The sequence below is a fragment of the Rhea americana genome, unplaced genomic scaffold, assembly GCF_003343005.1.
Source record: "Rhea americana isolate MKP2758 unplaced genomic scaffold, rheAme1 scaffold_189, whole genome shotgun sequence".
Lineage (NCBI taxonomy): Eukaryota > Metazoa > Chordata > Aves > Rheiformes > Rheidae > Rhea > Rhea americana.
The window spans coordinates 787,866-814,481 of NW_028186027.1; the positions used below are offsets into that span (position 1 = coordinate 787,866).

Sequence of the window (26,616 nt, forward strand, 5' to 3'; positions counted from 1 at the left end):
GACTCGAGCTGACAGGGGATGATAAATCTCTGTCAGTACAGAAGTTAAATAGGAAAGGAAATTAACTTTCTGTTTGTCCCCAAGAAAGGTAAGAGCTGCAGGCTCAGAAGCAGGAGCTTTTATTGACTGCGCCTATTGGCAGTAAATAGCAATACTTAGTTACAAGCTGTCTAATGCAGAATTTTCTAATCTATAAAATGAAAAAAAAAAGATATTGGCTTCCCTGTGTATGCCTCACTATATGATTTATGGTGTCTGTGGCAAGAGCTGCCTTCCCATGCTGTTTACAGCTTGATATTTTGTCTTCTCCATCCGATGCCAGCTAACAGCCTCCAGYGTAGAAAATCAGCTTCTGCTGCTTTCAGGGAATGGGACGCTCTTTCCTCACAATCTTAATAGGCCAAATAATTTTTTAAAAGATTTYCTGCAAGCCCTGGCTGCTTTCCTTTTTTGCTGCTTATCCCTTTTACTTGAGAGGTGACTCTGGCACCCCTATCAAGACTGGCTTTAAATCCTTTCATTTGTGTCCTGGGAAGTTCAAGCTAATATAGGCAGCCCAGCGTGGAAGTTTCATGCTTAAAATTCTTTTCCTCTGTGGAGGAACTTCCCGTCAGCTTCTGATGTTGTGGGGGTAAAATCTTCAGATACGGTACAAACAAGATACAAGTAGTTCAGTTGTTTTTTAATGATGATTTTGATGCTCTYGGATGAATTATTAAAATTGTTGTAGACGCTGCAGCTAGCTAGTGCAGGGAGTTCTCAAAGGACCTGAATGCYTGGCTCCTAGTATTTCAGGTTGTCCAAGCTTTTTCTCTTCGAGGTGGTAATTTCTTTATTAACTGTCACTTTCAGTCACTAGTAAAGAACATTTCAAACTAAATGGCATTATTTTTGTGGGGTTAAATAGGCTTAGACCCTGTTAGGGCCTCATTATGTTAAGTATTTTGGGGTGTGAAGATTGCTGGGTGATGGTTTGCAAATTGCCAGATGGGCTATGAGGCTAATTAAGTTATAATAGCAAAAATTAAGAAGCTGATACAGAAACATTCTGGTTTTCTGTGTAAGATTTTGCACTGAGTATACTGCTGCAGGGTTTGGGGTTTTTTTGCAATATGCTGAGGATGCTGCTTTTGCTGCTTGAAATCCCAGGTGGCCCATTTGTGAGCAAACACGAAGCTTGTTTGTTGGCTAGTCAAGAAAGCCTTGCAGGAACAAACTGTAAGATGTGCAGCGATAGTACGTTCGCAGAACAGGAACAGCATCCGAGAAGAGCTCTGTAGTCTAATACCCTTATGAAGGCTRTTCAGCCTGTAATAGAAAGTAACTTAAGGTATGATTAAGAGGATAGTCTAAGAAAGAGCGTATCTTATAACTGCAGTGGAGACTGCCCAAAACTGGAGACTGCAGAAGCTTATGGGATGCTTTTCAGTGCAGTTGTAGTCCATACTTTAATCAGTTTTATTTAAGGAATTCCAGAATTTCCTCTATACTTTCAGTTGGCGCCGGTGCTAATTTGCACCCTATGTGGTAGTTCAGCTGTGAGTTCTTACCTCCAAGATGAGGGAAATTGTTCCAAATGCACAGTGTTGTAAAGTGATTTGAGATGAAAAACGCTCTGCAAATATATTGGACTTCTTAATYGGATGCTAATCTGGGAAGGCAGAAGCATACATTGTTTCCAGGAATAGTACTTCTGYTATTTGTGGAAATTCAGAGATTTATTGTTGAGTGATCTGTAGTTGGCTTCCCGTCTGCTCTGCCCGTCGCGGTGTGGCATGGTGACAGCTTTGGGCAAGCTTCGTCTCCTGCTGATGTGCAAAGAGGGGGCAACAGTCCTGCTCCCTCTCTTGGGCCCTACCTATACGATTTAACAAGTAGCATTGACAGCTGGAAAGGACTTTGGAGCCCTGTGGTTTCCACAGGTTTATGCTGAAGGGACAGGGTTGGAGATATAAACTGTAATGTGAGCCATGAACGTTTTACAGGTTTTCCTATAAAAAGAGAAAGTAGAAGCATATTTTAGTGGAAAGCTGGGGCATGCTGTGAACGCAGAGYGGTGATTTCTCTGCGTGGGTTCCTGGGATTCCGGCTCTGGGTCTGGGCACGATTTCAGCAGCTCTGCTAATAGCTGGGAGGCCTTGTGCTCCAACACCAGCTCTTGCTCCCAAGCTGCTTACCAGATCAKTGCTTTCCCTGTCAGGAAACTTATAGTTTCTGTGGCAGTTCAGGTCTGCTTTGATATGGTAATCAAATATATTCATTGCATAGTACTAAGTCCCCAGGACACTCTGGTTGGGAAAGAAYTGCAGTCATGACTGACCCTCCTTATGTGTGTCGAGCTCTCCACTAGTGCTATTTCTCTTTTGGGGGAATTCAGGACAAACAATAGTGTTGCTTGTAATACCAGTTGGTTTTGAGACTGTGCTTGTTAGGAATCTTTCTGCTTTTGGGGCTTGCAGAGACTTCTATGCTTTGTAAGCAGGTTACTGGGGGCAGAGCAAGATGAAGAAAGCCAGCGAAAGTGGGAAGGAGATGGTATTTTCGGAGCTCTGGCTGCCATGGGACACTAGACAGGCTGAGTTTGCAGCACTGGCCTAACACGTGTCCCACGTTCCAGCACTTAAAAGGGTCAGTGTTTGTCTTGGTCTGTGTTTCCATAATGTAAAATTCTTGTTTAAATCTTGTTGCAAACAGAATGCTGCAGTGCCTGATACGGCACACGAGAGCATCTCAGCGGCGCTTACTGGTTTCACAGTAAAATGCAGAAACTTTGACTGGTTCAAAGTAAACAATCTTGCTCAAGTATTGACTTCAGTYTAGCATGGCCATTGCTAGCACAAGTCAGTGGGATTATTTAAACATCAATTTGACATGAGTGGCTGCGGGAGATAATGGGCTATGAAAGACAGGCTTAAGTAGCGTAGTTTTCTAAAAGAATGATTTCTGTTTCCACATAGTAACATCTGYATATTGGACCACTGTTCTGTGTCTGTGGAAGAATTCGTACGGTCCTTCTGAGTTGCCTATGGTAGTTTTGTTGTAGTGTTTCTGGGCAGTGCTAAGAAAGATAATTTCCTGGATTTTTCTTGCTTATCCCTCTGTGGCATGAACCACGCGGTCCGAGGAAGCAGCTTTTTTCACTCCCCGTTGTCACTGAGTGATCTTCAGTGCCAGCATTGCTGGCTGTAACACYGAACTTCTAATGTGGACTTCAATTCAAAGAGCAGCCTGCTCAGCCAGATGGGGCTTTAAAGGGGAAAAAATGGACATGGTGCTTAAAATTCTCCTCCTTTTGATTTGCAGCCCACTGGAATTTGTTCGTTAGAGGGGAAAGGTTTATTTTTGCTGTAGGTGAACATAACTGAGCGAGCCTGCGAGCTGAGCACTACTGGCGAGGGGTGTGCTGCCCTTGACTTAGCTTGGCAAGTAGGGKAAAATCCTCTGCAGAGGCGCATACCGAACGTGAGCAGTACTAACGAACCAAGAAGACTCCACCACTCGTGCTAAAGGCAGCCCTGCTGCCTCCTGCACGGAGGGGTGCAGCCCTCGTGTGTGTACGCAGCTTCTGGAGACCCCTTGCCTTATCCTCAAGCAGAGGAGCAGAATGAAGGGCCAGATCACAAAACTGTGATTTCAGAAAATTGCACTGTGCTATAAATAAGTTTAATTATTCTTCACTAGTAACAAACTATGGGAGCTGTAAGAGTAGGAAAGATGTCATAAGAGTGTGGACCGAACAGGACCCCCTTGCTCCTGGGCATAAGTCCCATCCTGTCTCTTGTGGTCCCAGGAAACCTCTGCAGTAGATGCTCTTTTCGGAAGGTCCATGGGGAATCGGTGCTGCGGTGCAGGGTGGGTCCCGGGGCACTGTGGCAAGCAGGGCTGACCTGAGGCCAGGCACAACTCCGTTCTGTTTCTGGGGAAAGAAGAGGTGTGGCCAGTGTAATAACAAGGAATTTCAGTCRTTCAAGGTGGAATTTGGCCACAAAAATGAGGAAAGAAATGCCATTACCTACATCCTCATTAAAATATTTTATGTTCARTTAGGTCTCATAAGTTTGAGGTATTTCCAAGGGCTTTTCCCTTTCTGTAGAGGACTGAATGTTTACCGCTGCTGGAGACAGCTTTTCAGGATAACGTCTGAGAAGGTCAGTCTTCACGTGCTCTGGCATTTGATGATTATTTTGTAGCTGAACTTCTTATTCCTTCCAAAAACATTTTGATTCACAAATGAGCAGGTGAAAAACAACGTAAACCTTTTTCTTTCTTCTTTTTTTTTCAGTTTCTTTATTTTTTTGAGACCAGATTCCCATGGAGTGTGCAGAAAGCAACTAATGCTGATTTGATAAGACAGCGTCAGAAAGGGAAATCTGTTCTCCTCATGTAGTGCTGGCAGCTCCTTTGGCTTCTTTTTTTATAATTGGAGAGAAATGGTAAAAAAGAAGAGGGCACTGAAAGAACGGGGTGCCTGCAAATAATTCAAGAGTTCTGACATTAATTTGACTAAATGTAATTTAGTGCCATGATAGATTAGCCTGCGGTGTTCTTTGTTATGGAAGATCCTTCCTCTTTTTGCTGCATGTATGTGTGTGCAAGTGGCTGAAAAAAATGTAGAAATGAGGTGTTGGCTTGATGTCCACMCTATCTTCACTTTGACATGGTATCTGCAGCGCTTCTGGAGCCACCTCCTGGCATCCTCAGTCAGCGATCTGGAGCTGTGTGGTGCACGATCGGCTTCAGAGCTCTCGGACCTGCCTTGCAGACACTGGTCCCCTGGGCAGCAGCCAGGCTTTCAGCATGCTCTGAGAGCCTGCGGGCCCCCAAGCTTTTCTCCATTTTCATATAAAACTCGTTTGTTTTATAGTAGTTATCTGGGGAAAAACTCGATTGATGTGTTCCAGTAGTGTTTTGCACACAGCAGTGATCTGTGAAGAAGAGGGATCTCTGAGTTGGCACAGATAAGATTTCACTGCTTCTGCGCTTGGTGAGCTGAAGAGAAAACCTGGCCTGATTACAGCCACGTACAGACCCAGGTGAACCTCTGCCTGTGACCTGTATCTGAGCWGACTGCTCTGGTTTCATGCTGAAACGAGCTTTGGCTGTCCAGGGAGCAGGCCAGGTGGAAGGTCTCTCTCAGGTGGATGCTTCTGGCCGCGGTTTCCCGTGTCTGTGCTGCAAAGCTTTGGGCCTGCTGTGGCTTTCCGTGTCTGACATCGGAAATCAGTGCGTTCTCCGAACCGCTGCAGACGGAAGCAAATACTGCTCGGGAACAAGCAACGGCTGTACAGCTCGACGTGTTAGSAATCTACCCTTTGACAATTTTTAATCAGATTTCAGAATCTCTTCAGCCTGATTCGTACTGGCTGGCAGATTTGTGACTTGAAGTGACTTTTGTTTATTTTTACAGCGTAAGTAGGGAGTTCATGAGCCATGTTACATGGTATCGTCTACTGTTATCRTTGCTGCCAAAATGCTGGAAATGCATTTCCTCCTTGGAGTTGCTTGGCCCCGGGCTGRTTTTGATGCCTTGGACGAACACCCCGTAAGAGCGTAATTGAACCCTTGTGTGAKGGCTTCTGCCAAGCGTCTGAGCAGGAATCGATTCATTCAATGAAACCGTTTTTTGGACGGCTCTCCAGCGGGTTTCAGATGCTGCTTGGGTGGCTTGCACGATCTGTGCTTTGTCCGCGGTGGTATGATTCGGGGGGTTTCTCTGGCAGGGAGTGGCGTGAGCAGATTCAGCCTGCGACTGCGTGAATTGACATCGGAGCCGTGCRGTAATTYGGGGTTTGAGAGAGCATTTTAGCCYCTCGCCCGCAGCTCTGACCAGGAAAAGGTGGCAGTGCTGCAGCAAAGCTACGTGAACGATGAAAACGAGCTTCACGGAGAGCTGCAAGTTTGTAGTGGATTTTAAGGAGCAAAGCGGATGGACCAGAACTGGCAGTTAAGAGAATACTTACATTTGATTCATTAGTAGCTCCGGGCCCAATAAACATTAAAAARGAAAAAGAAAAAATAGCCATTAAAGTAGCAGTTAATTTTTTCTCTCGCTCAGTAAAATTGCCTGAAGTTGACAACCGTGACCGATTCCCTCCRTTGCCGTTGTCGCTCTGCCAGCGCGCGCAGGGGGAAAATTAAGCAAAAATGAAGTGGCTGTGTGCTAACGTGGGATTTACTGTGGGTTTGGGGGTATGAGCCCTTTCTGCAGTGAATAGTCTGCAAGGAGCCAGGCCTTCGTTGTTGTGTCCTTAACTAAGCAAATGCTCCTTCCCCCCGCCCAGCCTCCTGCGCTATCGCAAGCTACAGATGCCRTTAAGGGAAGGTGCAAAACCCGTAGACCACGAGGCCGATTGCAAATACATCGGCTTGTGGCCAAGCGCTGCTGTTGCTCCCCTCGGTCCCGGAGTCGCAGGTTCCAGTTTCGGGGTCGGCAGCACGCTCTGAAATAAGCCACAGGAGCAGGTTGGAGATGCTGTAGGTGTTCGGCTCTGCCTCCGTTCAAGGCCCTATCTTATTTGTGCGGCTTTGGTTCCCCTTTTCCTTGTAAAAGGACGTGATTCTTGGCCTGCCCTGTGCTGTCGCTGAGGGTCGCGGGTGAAAAGCCGCCAAGGGTGGATCCCTGCGTTATGTGAGCAGAATGCAAACTTGTTTCTAGGACAAGCTGATAAATTAGTCCATTAACGAGGCATTAGCTGCTCTTATCCTCTTGAGCAAGATGTATTAGCAGAACTTTTCTCTCCAAGCGCGGGTCTGTACAGCCCCATCGACAGCAAGCGTGCGTTGCTGTTCCTGGGTCTGGTGACGTTGTTCATGGGGTTTGGGAGGCTTGGATTTCTTTCTTTTTTTTTCTTTCTTTTTTTTTTTTTATGAAAAGAACTCAGTAAGTGGTGTTGAGGCYGAGGAAAGTGCAGCATCTCTGTCAGGATTTGCTCCGTGCTGTTCCCGTTCAGGCAGGGTTTGCGGTGAGGTGAATGTGTCTCCGTCTCCAACATGTAGGCTTTTCACTGCCAAAAGTAAATCAATAGCACTGGCAGCAAAATTCTTGACAAGATGCAAATCATCTCGAATATGCTGAGGGGGAGAAAAGAAAAGAAAAAAAAGCTTTGTGCACACTAAAGGGAAGAAAAAATGGATGCTTTGACTCTTGCAGCTGAAGGCACTCTGCTATAGATGTTTGCAGAGGCCTTTGTAGTCTAGTGAAACTATGTTTGGGTTTTGCATCTGCTGCTTTTAATAGTAAACACGTTCTGGTCCCAGTCTCCCCTGCAGTCCATGRCCTGCTTTCTAATACGTAGTTCAGTAACAGAAGCAGCTCTTGCGTTAGCGCGAGGTTAGCGAGACAGTCGGGATTCGTTAAACTCCGTTGCTGGCCGGAGAGGACTGCACGTCCTAGGCTAAACTTTCTTTGCCTTGGGCCCTTCCTTAGCTGGAAAGAGCGAATGGACCAAAGCCAGGTTCTGCGTAAGAAGCAGCATCAGAAAATTGGGTAGTTAAGTGCCTGCAGAGTGCCCTGCTGGAGCAGAAACCCTGGCAGATTTCGATAGCTCTGATTTTGGCAGGCTTTGCTTTGGGGTCACCTACCTAGCAGGAGGGGACGCTACCTGCGTACAATGCAACCTTTGATTGTGGGGTTTTTTTTTTCTTTAATGAGAAACCTGGAGCCTGGCAGACAGTTTAATTACAGTGCAATATGTGAAGCRTGACTGTAGCAGACCCTTTCCCTAAAAGCTGAGGTGCGTCAGCTGCATCAGTGGCCTTCAGGGCTCCCGGCGTGGTCCAGACAAGCATTCGGGTCTCTAACAAATCTCTGCCTTTCTGGGTAGTGGAGAGGGCAGAGATGGATGTTAAAGCATGTGCTTCCTGCTGGATTTCAAGCACCATCACASCTTTCCTGGCAATAGAAGGTTTCCAAAGCTTTTCTACCAAGAGCAAAACTGATTTAATGCGTACACACCGGGCTATGTTAAAATTTGGATTGATGCAAGCAACAGCTGCCAACCAGGCCAGGTGCAGCACAGGAAATAGCGAGAGCTCTTTCCTGTTGGAAGCAGGGAGSATTTTCCTCTTTCCCTTAGGCAGAAAACTGTGTGATGTTGGGATGAGCAGGGCTTTCAGAGACATCCCCTCCCGCCCAAGCAGGAGCAAAGGCGAGAGCTCTCTGGCCCACGTGCAACGCCGAGCTCCTTTCACTCCACTCGACCCAGCAGCCTGGAGCAGTGCACAAGGTGAAAAGCACTTGTCACAACGCGTAAAGTCTGAAATGCATCTTCAGAAGTTTTTCTTTTTCTTTTTTCCTTTTTTTTTTTGATCGTAATTGGCATTTCTGAGCCCGCTGCTGGAGGCGGTAGGCTCATAGAGGACYGGGCTAACAGCAGTGCGAGTCCTTGGGAACTTTCCTCTCCCCAGCCTGCGGCAGCGGCCCAAGCYGACCTCGCGCAAGCCCAAGGCTGAGCACTTGAGAGATGATATCTTCTCGTCTRGTTGCTGACCTCTGTCAGGACCAAAGGGGAGGACCTATGGCTGGAAGGAAAAAAAGTAAATTCTGCAGGGGATATTACTAGCAAAGAACACCAAAACGGCAGTTTCTCTGAAATTTTGCAGCGCTGCTTCGAGGCACTCTCTTTTAGAAGAGCCTTTATGATGAAGAGGCTTCCTTTCATCGAAACAATAAATGCTTCTTTTCCTGGTTTCTCTGGGAGCTGCTGGGCATGGACGTATCTACATAGAATCACAGAATCAGTAAGGTTGGAAGGGACCTCTGGAGACCATCTAGTCCAACCTCCCTGCTCAGCAGGGTCACCTAGAGCATGTTAGACAGGGTTGCATCCAGGTGGACCTYGAATATCTCCAGAGAAGGAGACTCTGGGGCAACCTGTTCCAGTGCTCCCTTCATTCCTTTCTCATTATGGCCAAGAAATGTCTTTGCCCGGATTGGTGGCAAACCGAACGTGATTCAGCAGTTCGGTGAAAGGCTGGGGGCTCTAGTGCCCAGGAGCCTCCCTTGCTTCGGAGATGTAGTGCAAAGTCTTTAGAGATGCTGTCTGGGAAGGAGTTGACAGATGCAGGAGCCCGCAGGAGAGCAGGACACTGATAAAACCACAGCAATCGCTGTGCTGAACCAGAGAGGCTCCAGGCAGGGACAAGTGCTGCAAAAGCATCTCTGCCCCTTGGCTTTGCTCTGGAGAGCGTGTTAAATGCAAAAACAAGTTTAAGGTCTGAGAAGAAGCAGCTCAGCTGCTCGGTTGGCAAAGGTTAAAAGATCTCCTGTGTGTTTGCATTTAATTATCTATTCTAGTGGCAGATTATTTTTTGTGTGAGAGATGAAATCCGGCTGGGTTTAAGGGACGCTCCTTTAAGCAGAGGCTCGTGCACAATAGACTGTGATGATTTATTCTGAGCTGCTATGCTTTGTCTATCCTTGTTAAGTACCCTGAGAATATGGACTGGCACCGAGGGAATTTAATGTGACACATATAAATAAGGAGTTCTAGAGAAAGCTGTGAGTTTTGCAGTATTTAACTAGCTTATATCCTTACTACATGGCAAGCAATTTTCCTTGAATTTGAGATGCCAAAACTGGAAGAACACCTATTGCCTTGTCTTGGGTCTTRTGTAGAAAATGTTGGTATCAAATAGGTGCCCCTGGACGAGCATGYGCTGCTTGTTTGGGAAAGGGGTTGAAGTGCCAGGCAGTGCTAAAGTGGCTTAGCATCCAAAAATGGCTCGAAATTGGAAACTGAGTGCAATTAAAAATGCAAATAGGATCAGCAAGCTTGTTTAATTTTTTTTATATATAAAATCCTTGGACGGATTCTTGCCATTGTTGCTGTCAGAAAGGTTTGCCGTTCTGGGAACAGGGTCCTTGCTGGCACCCACCTGCTGCCACTGTGGCACTGAGTTCCTTATGGCTGAAATAAGAAATGTTCCTCTAGGATGGGAAAAGCGGAAACCCTAAGAGCCTTAAATTACCAAAGGGCCTTTTCTTTGCACAGAGGGAGCTGGGTCGTTGATGCAGCGTGATGGTGTCCTTGCACCAAGCCTTGCGTGTAGCGTTGCCCCCGACGGGCTAAACCAAGGGGCTCCGCCAGGCCTTGGTGCAATCTCTGCTGCTCTCTCTGGCTGAGAGGCAGCTCTGTGAAAGGCAAGGGAGCGTGCGTGCTCCTGCCGAGCCGCTGCCCGTGCCGTGGATAGCTCTCTCCCGGCAGTGGCACCCCAGACCGGTGTTGCAGCCTGCTGGTAGAGGCTGACCTTTTGAAAAAGCATGGAACGAACCACCCGAACAAGCTGCAGGCTCTTTAATTCCAGCTTTTCCTGCTCTTTAAACAACCCTCTACGCAAATGCTTTTTATGCTATGGTCTCTGTCCTCCCACGGCCCACCTGGAGCCGAGGGCATCACGCACATCTCTGCCAGCCCAGGGAGGCCGGAGGCTGTGGATCCAGGAGGCCAGGAGCTGCCGATCGCTGYGCCGGGGTGCTGACCGTCACTGAGTGACTGCAGAGCCCTGTTTCCCCGTCACCTGCTGATTTAATTTACTGCTGTCATTTGCAAAATAATTATTTCTCTGCAGTCTGGCCTCTGAGGGCAGCTCTCCCAAAGACACTGCTTCGGGCGCCTCTTATCTGCGGCGTTAATTTGCTGTTTCTCTGAACACTTATCTCTGCAGCCACCGGGAAGAGCTACTCCGAGGCAGAGCGCGCCGCGTTTCCTCTTGCCCGGGAGTTTCCGTGCCGGGCCGAGGAAGGGGTGGGAGCACCGCTGCCTCTGCCCGGCCCTTATTGCAGGGTGCCGAGTAGCGCTGCCGTGTCCCGCGCAGGCTCCCGGGCCGCGGGGGCGTCTCGCCCGCTGACGCTCTCGTCCGGCCGGTGCCGAGCGTTAGCTCTCCCGCTGGGCCGCCCGGGCTGCGAACGGTCCCGGGAGCATCCGTGAGCGGAGGTGGCGGTAGGAAAGGGCTAATCCGCCTCCTCCTTCCTTCCTGTTCAGCTGCCGCGCTTCAAACAAGTAGCGTTCAGCTAAATTTACAGGCTGAAGCCTGTAAATTTACAGGCGGGGGTTTTCCAGCCGACAGCGGGGAAGCGGCATCGCTGAGCAGCGATGAAAGCGTGCGAGTGCAAAGCAGGAAGGTGGCTTAAATCGATGGCTTCGAATTTAGGTGCAGACGCCGTAACGCGCGCGGTCTCTCCTCCGGCAGCTGATGTGGCTTCTGTTGCCCTCTGCTCCCACGTTCTTCGTTCCCGCAGGGCTGCAACGTTATGGAGGACCAGGACCTGCGGGAGATTGGCATCAGCGACCCGCAGCACCGCCGGAAGCTCCTGCAGGCCGCTCGCTCCCTCCCGAAGGTCAGGGCCGCCGGCGGTCGCGTGAAGCACGGAGCCGGGGGGGTGCGGGGGCACGGCCCGGTGCGCCTGTGAAAGCGGAGGAAACGAAAGCCGGCGTCTGCGATTGCAGCCGCATCTCTGCGACGCAGAGGGGAGCAATCCCGGAGGCGGAGGGAAGAGTTTGGGGACTAGCAGGGAGGAAGAGAAATAAGTYGGTCTGCCAAGCTGCGCGGGCGTGAGGAGAGGCCTCCGTGCTGGGGAGGGATTCGGTGCCCCTCCCACCAGCCCTCGCCTGCTGCGCCGTGTTTAACACCCCACGAGCTGCCTGTTCTGCAGCATGTCCCAGGTTCTGGCTTCAAAGCTGCTGAGGGCCAGCAGGAAAAGCGGCGGAAAGGGGTGTTTAAACAGGATCAGAATGARGCCTGGCACAGAGAGCCAGGGAAACCTACACAAGTTCCTGAGTGCTTCTCCAGCACAGCAAGTTTGGAGAGGGTTCAGCCCTCCCCAGTCTGCTTGGAGAGCCTGAGAAGAAGAGTTTTTGGAGCACTTCTTGCTCATGCTGGGCAGACAGAGACTCCCCCCGGCRTGGAGCCGATAACGGGGCAGCAGGGCTGCCGGGGCTCAGTTCCTTCATGCAGTGATTGTTGCATTAAAGCTGCTAAAGGAAACGATGGCTAAACTCGTTTTAAGTGCGGCTTTGGGATCCCTGCCCCCTTGGGCTTTTAACCCCTTCCTGGTTGTGCTTTTTGCAGTTGAAACCTCTGGGCTGCGATGGGAACAGCCAGCCTTCAGTTCCCGCGTGGCTCGACTCCCTGGGACTGCAGGATTACATTCAGTCCTTCCTCTCGAGTGGCTACAGCTCTATTGACACTGTGAAAAACCTCTGGGAGCTTGAAATAGTGAATGTGAGTATTGCCTTCCTCTTGCCATGGCAAACGAGGTCACGCCTGTGTTCCCTCCAGGCTTGTGCCTTGCAGGARGTGGTGTTAAATGTGAATAGCGCTGCTCGAAGCGGGAAGGTCGCCTTCGCGCAACGGGGTGTTAGGCAAGCACTGAGCTCCCACCCGTGCGCTCCCTGCACAAACCACTCTCTCTTCCTGCAGGTGCTGAAAGTGAATCTGCTCGGCCATCGGAAGAGGATCATTGCCTCCCTGGCAGACAGGCCCTACGAGGAGCCACCAGCCAAGCCGCCTCGGTTTTCGCAGCTGAGAGTGAGTCACTGTTTGTGTTTCCTGGCTGGGAGCTGTCTGCGTGGAGCGTGCTCAGCACTGGCCRGGATGCTTTCTGCTGCTCTGACCCTCCTTCACTCTCTCTTTCAAGAAACTAAACCCAAGTCTGCCAGGAATAATCATCTCCTTTCTGATTAGCAGCTAACACCCCTCAGAGGTCTCAGACATCTGTAGAGCCTGTTTGTCGAGAGCTTGGGTCCTGGACAGGTATCCAGGCTCAGTGTAGGGAGCACATTCAGCCTTACTCAGCTGCTTTCACACACAGGAAATTCTGCTTAGCAGAATCAATAAAGAAAGRTGGGGGGAAAACCCACAATGTCAATATTTAAGTTAAAAACCCCTTGACGGTAAGTATTGAGAATAATAAAGGTAGGGAGAGGTCTTTGAAAATTGCATTGCCTTTTTTAAAAAAAGGCTAAAACCTACATGATTTGTTTTTCAAAAAAACAAATTGATTTGACCTAGAAGCTCAGGTTTSTCCTGGCTCTTAGATATTTGGTGGCTTGGGAACAAAGTCTTTGAAGTGTTGAGACAACTGCACATCTGGCAGTGTGGAGGTGGAAGCATTTTGCTTTAAACAGTTCCCACAGATGCACCTTGGCTGCTGCTGGGGATGATGCAAAGCCGAATACTCCCACTCTGAACRTGGCCAAGCAGAACTTGGGAAATGTGACAGCCAGCCGGGCCCTGGCTTGGCCAAAGCACTGACCTTATGTCTGATTCCTCCTCATCTCTGGTTGGATTTTTGAAACGAGTGCCCACATCTGAAAAACCTCAAGGTTACGGGAAAAGTCTTTCAGTTTCAAAACAGTGTCTGAACAGAGCACTTGGACAGCGTAAGACCAAATTACAAGTTTCATGTCATGATGTACAAATTCTGCTCCAGCCTGGGCCACGCAGCTGCAAACATGCTTTAGTTAAAGTGATGGATGAGTTTACCAACTTCTCGCTTTTTCCTCTGTGGGTGAAATTCCATCACCACCTTCACCATGCTGAACAGAAAGCTGAAGCGTATGGATGCATCCAAGATGGGCTGGGAGAGATTTTAACGTGGCCAATTGCATCAGTTCAGCTTTTACTCTTTACAGATTCTGGTGACCCAAGCAGCAAATATTACCCGTGGGTGTGCTAATCCTGTTACTGAAATGAATAGGAGAAGGTGGTGTTCAGTCCTTGCAGGCTGGATTCAGTGCGCTCACGCCAGGGGTAACAGCACGCGGTTCCTTTGGGCAAGGTGCCTCTGTGCAAGTCGAGCTCCTGCGCTGAGCAGCTAATGGGGCACAACACTCACCCCGTGCCCTGCACCGCAGGGAAATGCAGAGCTGATTCTCTTCCCCCTTGCTTCCTGGCCAGATGTAACACAATTTTCCCACAAGCCAGAGTGTGACATTGCTCAGCTGGTGAGATCGGATGCAGCTGGGGCCTGCTGTCTTGATTGCGCTGTTTRGGAGTCTGAAATCTGGCTCCTTGGGCTGGCTTGGGTTTTCCAGAGCTGTTGCTCTCAGTGCCAAAGGGTACTTGATGTGATTTGTGGATGTTGATTTTTATTGCAGGAGTGGGAGCCTTTGGATGTCAGGCCCTTCGTTGCTGGGGATGGCTGGGAGGGGAGCTGTCATGTTTGCCAGTCTTCCTGAAAACCTGCGTTTTAGAGCTGTGTTTAGCAAAACTCATTGAGTTTGCAGCTCACCTGTGAGCTTGATAACAGGGCAGCATGCCATGGAGGAGAAACGTGTCAYGCTGCTTCCTCTTTGGTGTTTGCAGATCAGCTTCCTGAAGCAGGAATTGGGAGTGACYGGAGTTTCCCTGTCCCAAACGTGCTTGCTTTGCTGCCGCACTCTTCCTTTTTGCCTTGGATCCCAAGGGCTTTTCAAACAAAAGGGTCAGAGCTGGAGCTGGCTGAGCTGCCATGTCCTGCTTGCTCACACGGGATTTTCTAGGAACTGGGGTCCCACAGGTGCAAAGCGAGCGGGTTGGTGCTGGCGCTGTACGTGGAGCGCGGGAGCCCGGAGGGAGCCGTGTCCGAACCGCACACCTCCTCCCTGCCGCTCCGCTGCTGCCTGTTCAGGCAGCAAAAGCCCAGATGGGGAGCAGCCAGCTGAGGATCTGAGCTTCTCTAAAACATCCTCTTGAGACTGATGAGACTGAAGGCAGGGCTGGGGGTAGGGCAGAAGTAGTCCTTTGGTGCAGCATCAACTGATTGATATGCTGGGTAGAGAGACTGTAAAAGAGAATGGGCCATTTGCGGCACTTCCTGGCGCTCCAGCTGGCGCGTTCCAGCGCCTGGCTCCGGCGTGGGGAGCGGAAGGACGTCAATGGCAAATTAAGCAAGGCCGTTGAATAGAGCTAATGCGTCCTGCAGCTGCGAGCTCCCCGCATTGTCTGCCGGGCTGCTTGGCACGTACCGGCAGCGCATCTTTCCCGCGGTAGTAGCCAGGCTGTCGGGCATCTGGGCTGATCTCTTGCTGTGTTTCCAGGGCCTCTCTCCCGGGGTGGCTAATCGTCAGTCCTGGGGGAGGGGGGAGACAGCTTTCAGCACCTCGCTGGGCGCTCTAGCAGAGCCCCTTCCTCTATAAACGTCCTGCCTGCGGCTCGGCGACTCTCCTGCCCTCCCGAGACAAGCTCGCAGGAGCTGGAGGCGGGCTCGGCTGCTGCGGTAGAAAGGGCTGCGTACCTGCCTGGAACAGTCCTGGAGCAACTGGGGACGTCGCGTGGGAAATAAGACGCCCGTAGAGCAGGGGTGCCCCTGGGGGAGCAGGCGGTCCCATCCTGTAGTTGTCGGGAGAAATAATTGCCTTAATCTCAACCAGACACCAGGGCAYGGATTTGAGCTTGGGGCCGGTTGATCCTCTTGCGCTCTGGGCAGCTGCCAGGCAGCAGCTGCTRTTTGAACGTTAACGTGGTGGTGGTGGGATGTGCCCAGTCGAGGCCATCGAGTTAACGAGCTGTGTCAGTGCTCAGTCTCGGAGCCCGCAGCACTTTGCTCGGGGCAGGACCAGCAYGGCCTGGAGGAAGTGTCAGCAGCCAAAGCCCAGCGTGCCGGCTGGCTGYGCCCGCCTGTACTCCCGCTCTGCAGTGGAGACTACCTGGAGGGCAGCAGTTGTCACCCAGGGGGGCATCCAGCGCTTGGYGCTGGCGTGGCCAGCCCGAGGAAGAGTGTGGTGAGAGGAAGCAGTGGGCAGGGCCGTGACACATACTGACCAGGACGGTTCTCGGTGTCTGCCTGTTCCAGTGCCAGGATCTGATGTCCCAGACGTCATCACCCCTGAGCCAGAATGACTCCTGCGCGGGCAGATCCGCTGATCTCCTGCTGCCCTCTGGGGACACTGGGAAGAGGCAACACGACCGTGGCAGTGATGTTGCGCCGTACCCCAGAGCTGAGCGTTACAAACCACAGGTCAGTGGATGCGTAAAATTTTGTGTCCTTTAGGCATCTCTGCAGATTGCTTCGGGATCCCCTTCTCTGGAGGCATCAAGGAGCCTGGATGATGCGTGGGGGGCCACGGAGCCTGTTGGGCCCCGTTTCTCATGCTGTTGCTGGCATGAACATTAGAGGCAGCAGCTCATTTGTGCCTCAGTGAAAATGGGTGGTTCACATCTCCTTGACCACTAGCACCTTCACCCTCGATGTGCTGCCTCCTCTAAGCCCCTGTGAGATTGGACAGAAACATGAATTGTATCAACCCAAAGAACTTTCCTGGGCTCCGTCTTTCACCCTGGACTGGACCTGCTGTGGCTTCACATCCATGTTTCTTCCCTCCTAGGAGGACCGCCGTGAATCAAAGCTGACCCTGCGCCCCCCRAGCCTGGCTGCCCCATATGCCCCAGTCCAAAGCTGGCAGCACCAGCCAGAGAAGCTCATCTTCGAGTCCTGCGGGTACGAGGCTAATGTAAGTGGCTTTTGGCTTGTGCAGGTGGGGAGGGCAAGGAGCCTTTGGAGTTGAGCTGTTGCACATGAAGGTGTTGCACTTCTTCCCCCTCTGTCCTGGGTAACCTGTCCCTCTCCAGCCACAGCTGCTGGCTCCTCTGACCAGTGTACAATGTCCCTCCTGGGGCCAGGGAGGCCATGGGGTGGGAGCACCACTTCCCTCCCTAGGGYCGTTTGGGATGGGAACACAGAGGCTGCAGTAGGCACTGCAGGAAGAAGAAGAGTCCTGGACACTGTATGTCCCACTCCCACCCAAGCACCAGGGTAGCAGCAACCTTGATGCCGTCCAGACACCTGGAAGCGTGTTAACATCTCCTCCTCTTCCAAACAGTACTTGGGCTCAATGTTGATCAAAGATCTCCGAGGGACGGAGTCTACACAGGATGCCTGTGCCAAGATGAGGGTACGGAGACCACAGGGACRGGGGGATTTGCTCACAGCCTGCAATGATTGATGTGGAAGGGGGAGATGTTGGTGCAGCTAGTTTCCCAAACTCCGCAGACTCCCTGTGTGCAGCGCAGTGGGTGTAGGCCAAGTAATGCTGGTGAACTGTGCTGTCCCTGGAGCTTTTCCTTGTAGTTTAAAGATCTCTCTTAACYGTGGTGGGAGGATGGGTGCCTCTACTGAGGATAGAGGGGCTGTGCCCTGTGCTTTGCAGGGCAGCAGTTCCAGGTCTCTGCTGGCCCCAAGCGGGACCTGGGGGCTGTGGTGAGAGAGGCAGCATTTATTCGCCCTTTTCACTAGAATGTTCTTGTTTCCAAAGAAATCCACAGAACATATGAAGAAGATCCCGACCATAATACTGTCCATCACATACAAGGGGGTGAAGTTCATTGATGCATCTAACAAGGTGAGCTTAAAATGYCTCAAGGTTCTGCCCTAACAGCTGCAGGATACATCTTGTCCTGAGGAGCTGCTAAGGCCATGGTAGTGCACCAGGGTGGGGTGGTTGCCAGTAGGCTGAAGGCTGGGCAAGCTGGCTCCTTGTGGGCTGCATTGCCATTCATTCCTGCCATGGGAGAAGGCTAGCACTGGTCTGGCTGGGAGATCATCTCYCCAGCAGTACCTCTTTTCCTCCTTGCCCCCCATACACACTTGCTGCAGCTCCCATTTGCCAGGTGTATTTGGCATCCCCCCAAGGGTGATGGGTGCTTGTGGTTGACCCYGGCAGAACGTCATTGCTGAGCATGAGATCCGGAACATCTCCTGTGCTGCTCAGGACCCTGAGGATCTCTGCACGTTCGCCTACATCACCAAGGACCTGCAGACCAGTCACCACTACTGCCACGTCTTCAGCACCGTGGATGTGGTGAGTGGGTCAGAGCGACTCAGCTCCCAGCACGACGTAGTCCTCGGGGACAGGGTTGCGTGGAGGTGGAGTTACGAGGGTGCTTGTCCTGCTCAGTCCAGCACATGCTCTTAGTTTTCTGGTCTGGCTTGGCATATGAATCATGGAGGTGTTTCCTAGAAGCACATAAACAGCAAAGAGCATGTTAGTGGGATGGGTACTTCCACCTGTTCACCAGGGTTTGTAGCTTGACCATCTCACTTCAGGCCACTGCAGGAAGAGTGGCTTCAGCGTGAGCATCTGTGATACAATTTGCTTTACATAGAGCCCTGCATGAGCGTGGAAGTTCTAGCCCATGAGCTGAAAAATGCCTGTTTCAGTGTGAATTTGTTATGTGCAATCAGACACTGGTGATGGCTAGTAACTCCAAATTATCTTGGCACATTTATGCACCCATTTTATTACTCAGTTTTAGTAGTGAGTCATAAAAACATACACAGTCTATTCTAGGGCTCTTTCACCTATTTCTGCCCTAAAATATTCCTCTCAAACTCCTGTCTCAAAAGCTTTTCATTTTGCAGCTCTGTAGACAAAGAGAATATTTGTCTGCCTTCATTAGTGCAGCTTCCAGTACTGAACAAAGCAGGGCAGGAGTTTTTCCCTCTTGGGGGATATGCTGTGAACAAAACCCTAATACACTCTCAATTATGTGCAGCGTAATAGGCTGATTTAACAGCCTTTTAATTCACCGACTGTGTGGAAGCGTAACTCGCTTTTATTCTTGGGCTGCACAAAACATTTGGGCTTTTTTTCTTTACCRTGCAAAATGCTGCTAAACTACAATGCTTAAGGGGATGTAACAGTCTCGCAGGTGGTCCCGTGCGTGTGCGGGAGGTGGCTCGGTGCTGGCGTTACTGCGAGGCTGGAGCTCAGCACTGCCCTGCATGCGCAGGACGGCTTTGCCAGTGATACAGCAGGATGTGACCTGCTACCAGGGAGGCTGTGGGCCCTGCTGAGGGCTCCAAAGCAAGCGCTGGGTGAGGGAGCTACCGCTCAGCTAACGGCTTTGTGTTTTCTGTGGTCTCTCTGAAGAACCTGACGTACGAGATCATCCTCACGTTGGGGCAGGCGTTCGAAGTCGCCTACCAGCTGGCCCTCCAAGCCCAGAGAGCRAAGCCTCTGGGTGCTGCAGTGGGAGAAATGATTGAAACAAAATCTTCCAAACCGGTGCCTAAACCGCGAGCCGGCATGAGGAAATCTGCAGTACGTATGCGCGGGCCGGCAGGCTGCTGGGTGTGTTCTGCATGGTCTGGGCAGGGATTTCTCTCCGCTTCCCTGGCACAAGGTGCTTAAACTTCCCCCTCCGCAGTGGGGGCGGCCCAGATGCGGACACAGTGCTTGCACCTGCGGGTGCTGCTGATGCTGCAGCGTCTGCGGCTCTGCTGGCAGCTCTGCTGCAGCGTTAGGGATCCCGGTAGGATCAAGGCAAGCAGAGGGGGCAGCAGCCCGGATGGGGTGGGGGTTAAATGCCCTGCTGGATCCAGCCTGGCTTCCATACTCGAAACTGCAGCGCTGCAGTAAGATCAGCAGGTGCCTGGCGGTTTGCAGCMCGGGGTTATCCCCGTAGCCCAGGCTGGAGCTGCCGAGGAGCAGGGATTGCTGTGTGAGCCGTTGCCTTCCTTTAATGTCTCCTTTTGTCTGTGTTCTGCTTGCTTCCCCCCGCTCAGGTGCCGCTCCCTCCTGACACTCGCTGTTGTTACTGTCACACCTGTACTACACACCGCCCCTCCTACCTGCCGCTGCAGTCTGTTAGCCCAGGAGCTAAGGTCTTTACCCTTTTCCTGTCATCTCGCCTTGCGAACCCGGCTGGGCTGCCTCAGGAGGCCAGCCCGCCTCCCCGCYTCCTGCCCTGCTCCCGTGGCCTGCCTCGCTGCTGTGTGTCCCCTCCCCGCTCGTTCCAGGGCTCAGACGACCCCCAAGGACTCGTATCTGCCCCGCTAACGCAGAGTGGCRGCTCTCAGCTAACTGCGGTGCTCTTGCTGGCGTTGTTAACCTCCCTTGTAGGATCCTGATTCAGGAGGACAAGAGGAAAGAGCCTTGCTTGGTCAGGAGTGTGAATCAGTGGGAGCTCACCTGCCAGGAGCTGTCTCCCTCCTTCTCCCTCTGCCTTTTTTCAGTGTTATCTTTATCGTGCTGAATTTTTCATGCTTGTTTGTGAAATGAAGTGAAGCTGTTGCTAATGGTGATAGGGACTCTCAGGCCTTAGCTGAAGAAGTCATCTCAGGGTGCTGGGTTGAGACTTACATGGCTAGAAATGTTTGAGCTGTGAAAGACTCAAAAGCCTCTCCAGTGAGAGCTGCTTCGCCCCCAGCCTGCACCTTTCGGGATGGGCATTAGGCAGAGGAGCAGCCTCTCCWTGCTCCGTGCTGAGTGCTTTGAATACCTGCTCCTTCTGCCCCTGCCTCGGGCTCCTGGGAGCGCAGATGATCTAACATGCATTTTCCCTCTTTGTTTTCTAGCTGGAGCCCTCTGAAGTGGACCAAGACTCCCAGTCTCATGCCAGTGTCTCCTGGGTTGTGGATCCCAAACAGGACTCCAAGCGGACCCTCAGCACTAAGTATGAGACCACTATCTTCTAAAGCAAACAAACCTTGTGTCCACCTAGTCTAACCGTGCCTTTGCGATCTGATCTGTCTGCTGTTCTAAACTCCCTCTTCCTCCAGCTGCTCGCACTGAGCCCCGTGTAGGCACTACGTCAAAGGCAGCAGCACTTAGGAGACTGTAGACTTAAACGGCTTTTGTACCTGATCACTACTGAACACTGTGAATTCTCCTTTCTCGGAAATAAGGGTAACACACCGTTAGATATCTGTGAGGTGGGAGGTGCAGAGGGATGCAGGCTGTGGGAATCTGAGATGTGGATCCAGGAAGCCGCCTGCCATTTTCACGTCTTTCCCCTCGTTCTGGCACTGTGAATCTCTGGGGTGACGTGACACTCCCCAGGCCTTTTTTCTATTTCACATTCTTATCCTTGGACTGATGGAGACCTCTTGTCTCTGCGGTGCACACGCTCCCTCTTCCTAGATTCTCTGCTTTCCAGCTGAGCCACGGCTGCATACTGTTCCGGTGAACTCACCCCTCTTTTTACCTGTCATTTGAATTGACACTAACCACTGTGATACTGCCTGCAAATAACACGTTCACTAGATTTCCTGGTGGGGACCCTGCCCACAATTTCTCTCCTTGAAACCTAGAGCAGAAAATCTGGCTGCACGCTCTGATGGGAGCACTGGTTTGGGCTGGGTGCAGTCGTTCCCACTGTGAGCTCTGATCCTTCTGGGAGATCAGGCGTGCAGGCCTCTGGACAGTGCCCTGCAGAGGCTTTCTGGTTGCATGCATTTCAGTCCCTTGTAGGATTTGCCCCGTAGACTTTCTGTTTACACTCACCAAACTTCTTGTGAGCTGTGGGCGTAGTTCTCATTTTCCAGACTGTGAAGAGGTTAAGCTTTTAAAGGCACATGTTGTTAGCACYGTGTTGGGAAGGAAAAGTGCTTGAGGAAGGCTGGATACTGTGGTGCATTAGATGTCTGATAAAGCAGGCAAAGGTTTGCTGTGTTCAGCAGTTTACTGCAATTTTACTTTTTTTACCAAAGGGAGAAATGTAATTGAAATCAGTCTGCTGCTGATCCCAAGACTTATTTTCAGTCTACAAAACAWTGCATGATGAGGGCTATAGGGATCTTGAAACATCTGTCACCTTCCATCCTTGAGTATGAGGATTTCACTTGGAGATGGCCTGTATCAGTGGGCATCTCTGCCTTTGCTTTTTCAAGGTGTTTCTTAAGTGTAGACTATTTCCCTCTGGGAGCACGTCCCCATTTCTGTGTGTTTCAGCAGAAGCTGCCTTTAATTGCTGAATATGACTGGGGATCCTTTGCATTTTCAACTGCAGGGCACTTGCTGCATGGGTCAGAGCAGAGCTGGGACAGGTCTGGGTATGCTGTAGGGCCGTTCAGAGCAGCCCCCTGCGAATTCCCGAGCAAGCTGTCCATTAGACTAACCCCCGTTCCTTCACTTGGATGTGCAAAGTTCAATGAGATGAAACTGAGGAGGAGAATGATCTGGTGGTTAACTCACTGATGTGCAGTGAGTCTAAGTAACTCGGCCTCTCTTTACCTCAGTTTTTCCATTTATATGATGGGGACAAAACTCACCTACCTCACAGAGAGGGTGTGAGGCTTACTCAGTGTGCAGAGCTATTTTAAGTCCCTTTAGTGAAAGGCTTCCACACAGTGACAGCAAACCCATTACGCTCAGCTTCGTTCTCCTGATGCATGAAATACTTAACTCRCAGAGACAGTCCTGTAGCAAACCTGCATCCTGGACGCTGACCAGCTTCTCATGGACAGCAGCTGTTGCACCTTTCCCAGGGGCGCTGCTGAGCAGCTGGGACAGCGTGAGGAGGGCTCTAGCTGGGCGGCGTTTGGACTGCACAAAACTTGCTAGTGTGCAGCCTTAATATGAGTGTCTGAACTCACCCTGGGTCTGGCATCACTGGCAAGATCCCCTCACAGTCCAGTTTTGCAGAGCCAGCGAGCCTGTATTAGGACAAGAGCTATGAAGAAAGGTGGACAGCACCTACCTGCACCTTCTCATCTCTGCATGACAGGTCTGCATGGACATCTTAAACAAACATGGGGAGGAGGGTGCACACATATCTCCAGCAACACTCCATGTTTCTAAACAAACTTTTAGAATTCACCGCAAGTCTCCCTTCCTGACAACCATGTCATATGTATCGGTAGTGACTGGTCAGAACAGCAAAGCTGGCTGGCTGTTACTTAGGGGTTTATCCTACAGCTTGCAGAGCTGTGGAACAAGTTTGTGTCTTTTGGGACTGTAGGTCTATAGTCTCGCAGCTTCTGTTTCCCCAGACTTGTGGTGGAATCTGATGTTTCAAAATCTGTATTTAGCTCTTTCTCAGGAATGAGTTTGGTCTCCCCTGTCTGTTGTGGCTTAATGACACTGAGTGGCAAACTGACTTCAAGCTAAGGGCTAGGCTAGTAAGAATCCAAGTGAAAAGGACTCAAAGGACCCTCTTAAAGCCCTAAGAGGAAAACTGTCTTGTACCTATATTTCACGTGCAATGGAGCCCCTTAATATAGAGCCAATGGCTCCTCTGCCTAAAGACCTCAGAAGCAGAGAGGTGGTGCTGCGGCTGCCCAAGGTGCTGCAGTGCCATCTCATGGCTGGAGCGTCATGGGCTGCAGAACACTGCAGTGTTTGAGGTGCTCGGATAGATGGGATTTGAGTTTGATATATTGGCTTCGCATCCTTCCAAGCTGTAAAAGTGTGTCCTGAGGGGTTTTTATATCCTTCAAAGGGAACCTGAATTGGTAATAGCRACGGTTGTGTAGTTTCTACTTGTAAGCGTTTACCCTGCAGTTGCCTGCGCATATACCTCGTTTTAGAGGGTTTGAGCTCTTGCAACTCCTCCTGTTTTCAGCCGGGAACAGCAGGTTCCTCAACACCTCTTAAAACTAGGTCCCAAATGCATGTGCCTTTCTAAGGGTGACCATCCAAGTACAGCTGGGATCACAGGCYCATCTGCCTCAACTACAAAGCTTCTGCTGCATCCATAGTGCTCACAGCTTTGTCTCATCCCCTGGCTCTATGCCTCGTCTTTCCCAGCATTTGGTTTTTGTATGACTTGTAAATCATTCATTCCATTATCTTCCTTTCTGTTTGCCTCTGAAAAGCTGATCTCCAGGCAGCTGTCTCCTACCACGGAAATGTAGTAACGGGGCAGAGACCTAAGAAGCAGTGGCCTGCTGACACGAAGATCATCTCCATCTGGCACTGGTGTCTGCCTCTGAGTGTATGCATGGCTGCTCAGTGAGGGCTTCCAAGGCAGAGGGGGGAAGGGATCCCAGCAACCAGCTGAGAAAAGCAGCTCTCCATTTCTAGCAAAGGAAAGTTGAGTCTTCTGAGGCCGAGAGCGATTGTCACGTTTTCTAGTTTGAGACAAACTCCTTTCAAATCGGTTCTTTTTACATGCAAAATGATACAGAGCAAAACAAGTTCACAGTTGAAATGTAGCATTGCAGATTTCTGGTGAGGGAAAAATCCTTATTTACTGAGAATCCACACAGTACTGTCTGTCCGACAAGGAGTACAATAGATAGTCTTAGCAGTGGGAGTGATGTGTGCATCTCTAATGGTACTTAAATTTGCTTCAATTTGGGGTGAACAGTAGAGAATGCCAAACTCTTGGAAATAACTTCCTCCAGCGTGAGAAGTCCTGCAAGGTAGGTCTGCATCCTTTGTTTTCAAAGCCACTCTGAGCTTTTATAACATGTGGAAATAACTTAGGGAAAACAGTCTGCAAAGGATCTCACCCCAGAGTGGTTATGGCCAAGTATTACCGATGGTACAAAGCTTGCTTTCCCTACAGAGAACTGTTGCATTGCAATACTTGACATTTCTATGGCAAGGACACAATTTTTTCCCCCATTTATGCWCTGAATACCTGGAGAGGACTCCGTTCTCCAGCCTCTCGTGCACCTGTCATGTTTTTAAATGCAGTTATGCCCTGAAGAGTTGGGAAGTTTTATGTTTATACAGTTGTGACTTAGCACTTTTTCGATACTAGCTCATTTTTAATTAGTGCAACAGTTTCAGAAGATGAACAAATAAGGAGTTAAATTCTGGGCTTTACACTGAAACAGCCCATACCTGAGGATAAATCAAATCAACTGAAGGATGGCTTGACCCCAGTCAAAGTCCTGTATCCCCAAATGCCACCATCTTGAAGGTGCTGTGTACTTAAGTTTCTTTTGAATTACCAGAATATTTAACAGTACTTTTGGCTGTGACTAAACTGATGTGTTTCCACAGTACTGTTTCCCTTGAGGGAGAGATGTTAAAATGGCTATGACTTTTAATTCTTGAGATGCAAAAATGTAGCACAGCACACTTGTTATAATCTCGACAGGCATTGTAATAGTTGGGGATGTGGTAYCCTGCTGCTTTATTAGAATGATATGCCCTAGTAATTTCTGTTTAACTCCATTTGCTGCTGTATTTCAGGATTTCATTTAGTCTCTCTAGCCTGTAAGACTGAGAGAGCAGTGAACCATAATCCCAAGGGCATAGACTTGTAAATGATTAGGAAGGGGAAGTGGAGTTTTTTTTTAATTTGATGAGTTTAGGAAACCTTACATTCCTTGTTATGCATATGTTGCAATTCATACTGGTGTAAGTGTAAATATTTGGTGTGTTGGCAACAAGTCTTTTTGGAGAGATTGCAAATTGAACCTCTGCTTGGGAGGAGGGACACATTTCTTTTTCGATGCATGAGCTTTTGAAGGTTGGCTTGGAGGTGAAGTGGTGATGAAGACTCCAGTCTTCAAGGGGCTGGACTTCCGTGACCCTGGTGGTCCTTTCCAGTCCTGTGTATAAATCTTATGGTTGTCTTTAGTGATCCAGCAGTTCTTTAGCCAGATACTCGCTTTTTCACTTCATAGACAAAGCAATTACTTTGGCAATTTATCTCCCCTTTCATTTTGGCAGTTTTTTTTTCAAGGTACTTGTGTGCTGGAGACTGATCCTGGACTATGCCTGTAACTTCTAGTAATTTGATAATCTGTCCATTACACAGTATTCAGGCTCTTCCTCCTTACAGGGTTTCATGGTATCTGGAGGAAAGTGCTCTGAATTTCTGGTGCTGATAGGACTTCAAATAAAAGCGTATCTGCGTTACTACCTGCTTGTGAAAAGGTGGCACCATTTTGGGTTTTGTTCCCTTTTTCAAGAACAGATTGTATTTTAGAGACTTCCATTTGTATGTGGCATGAGTCCAGGCTGGGAACTCAAGACAGATAAACTAAGATGCATAGCTGATTGTCTTTTTTAAATATAGGAGGGGATTTTTTTTTTTCAAATGAAAGCTGCTTTATACTTTTTAATTTTATACTTACAAAAAATGCTAATCTTAGCTGTTCAGATGTCTTTGAACTTGCTTGGAGCTTTTTTCTTTTTAGAAGAAAAATTGATGCAACTTGTGGGGTATGTGCCTGTTCCCCTTCTGGGGAGAAAGATATGGCACCTTCCAGGACGTACCTCCAATGAAATGTTTATACCTTCATAAGGTTGCTGTGAGACACAGACCGGATGCCAAATAGTACCTTCAGTTCTGTGTATAGCTGAAGTGGACTCAGTTGCTTTAATGCTCCTTCCACACCACTTCAGAAATTTCTAGCAGCAGAATTTTCCCTGGCTTTCTTGTGCTCGCATCATTTCCATGCAATCAGATCTTTATTTTAGAGCCAGCACGCTGTTTGCAATGCTGCATTGTTGCAAAAAATCATTTTTAGATCTCATATTGGTATTATTTACTGCATTTTTCAAAAGGAAGTAAATGTGCTGCTCTTCGAAAAGTAGATTTAGTGTGACCATTTTTCTTATCCTTGGAAGAAAAACCTGAGATTCCCTAACAGGGCAGAGAACAGTCAAGTTCAGTTTGCAATGTAGACATTTTTGCTAATTGTGATGTATGGCAGTGGGACTGATTTGTAATACAAATGTTATTTAATCTGTCTGTATTTTGATACTTGAATTTTCTTTTATTTCCTGTATATACAATTGTTAATCTGTTCAAATTTGTCCGAATTTTAAACATCTTGTGGTACCAAACATAACCAATCTGTGCAACAACATAGACTGACCTCACTACAACAAGGCGAGATTGTAAATATTCCTGGGCTTCCAGCAGTCGTTTTGTTGTTTCCATAATTGTACAACTTAGAACAGACGGAATTAATAAACAAACTTAGACACATACTTGCTCTGTTGTCAC

The 26,616-nt window shown here is 49.6% G+C and overlaps 1 protein-coding gene across 1 annotated transcript in view; it reads left to right on the forward strand.

Moving 5' to 3' along the window:
* Positions 1–26,600, forward strand: part of ANKS1A (ankyrin repeat and sterile alpha motif domain containing 1A) — a 78,240-nt gene extending 51,640 nt beyond the window's left edge. Inside the window, exons 15-25 of the mRNA XM_085302294.1 lie at positions 11,240–11,338; positions 12,070–12,222; positions 12,421–12,528; positions 15,776–15,940; positions 16,308–16,433; positions 16,803–16,874; positions 17,235–17,321; positions 17,643–17,780; positions 18,852–19,022; positions 19,487–19,585; positions 20,279–26,600. Of these exons, the coding sequence (XP_085158420.1) occupies positions 11,240–11,338; positions 12,070–12,222; positions 12,421–12,528; positions 15,776–15,940; positions 16,308–16,433; positions 16,803–16,874; positions 17,235–17,321; positions 17,643–17,780; positions 18,852–19,022; positions 19,487–19,585; positions 20,279–20,398 (1,338 nt within the window). The 3' untranslated portion in view covers positions 20,399–26,600. The remainder of the gene's footprint in view (positions 1–11,239; positions 11,339–12,069; positions 12,223–12,420; positions 12,529–15,775; positions 15,941–16,307; positions 16,434–16,802; positions 16,875–17,234; positions 17,322–17,642; positions 17,781–18,851; positions 19,023–19,486; positions 19,586–20,278) is intronic.
* Positions 26,601–26,616: the final 16 nt, after the last annotated feature.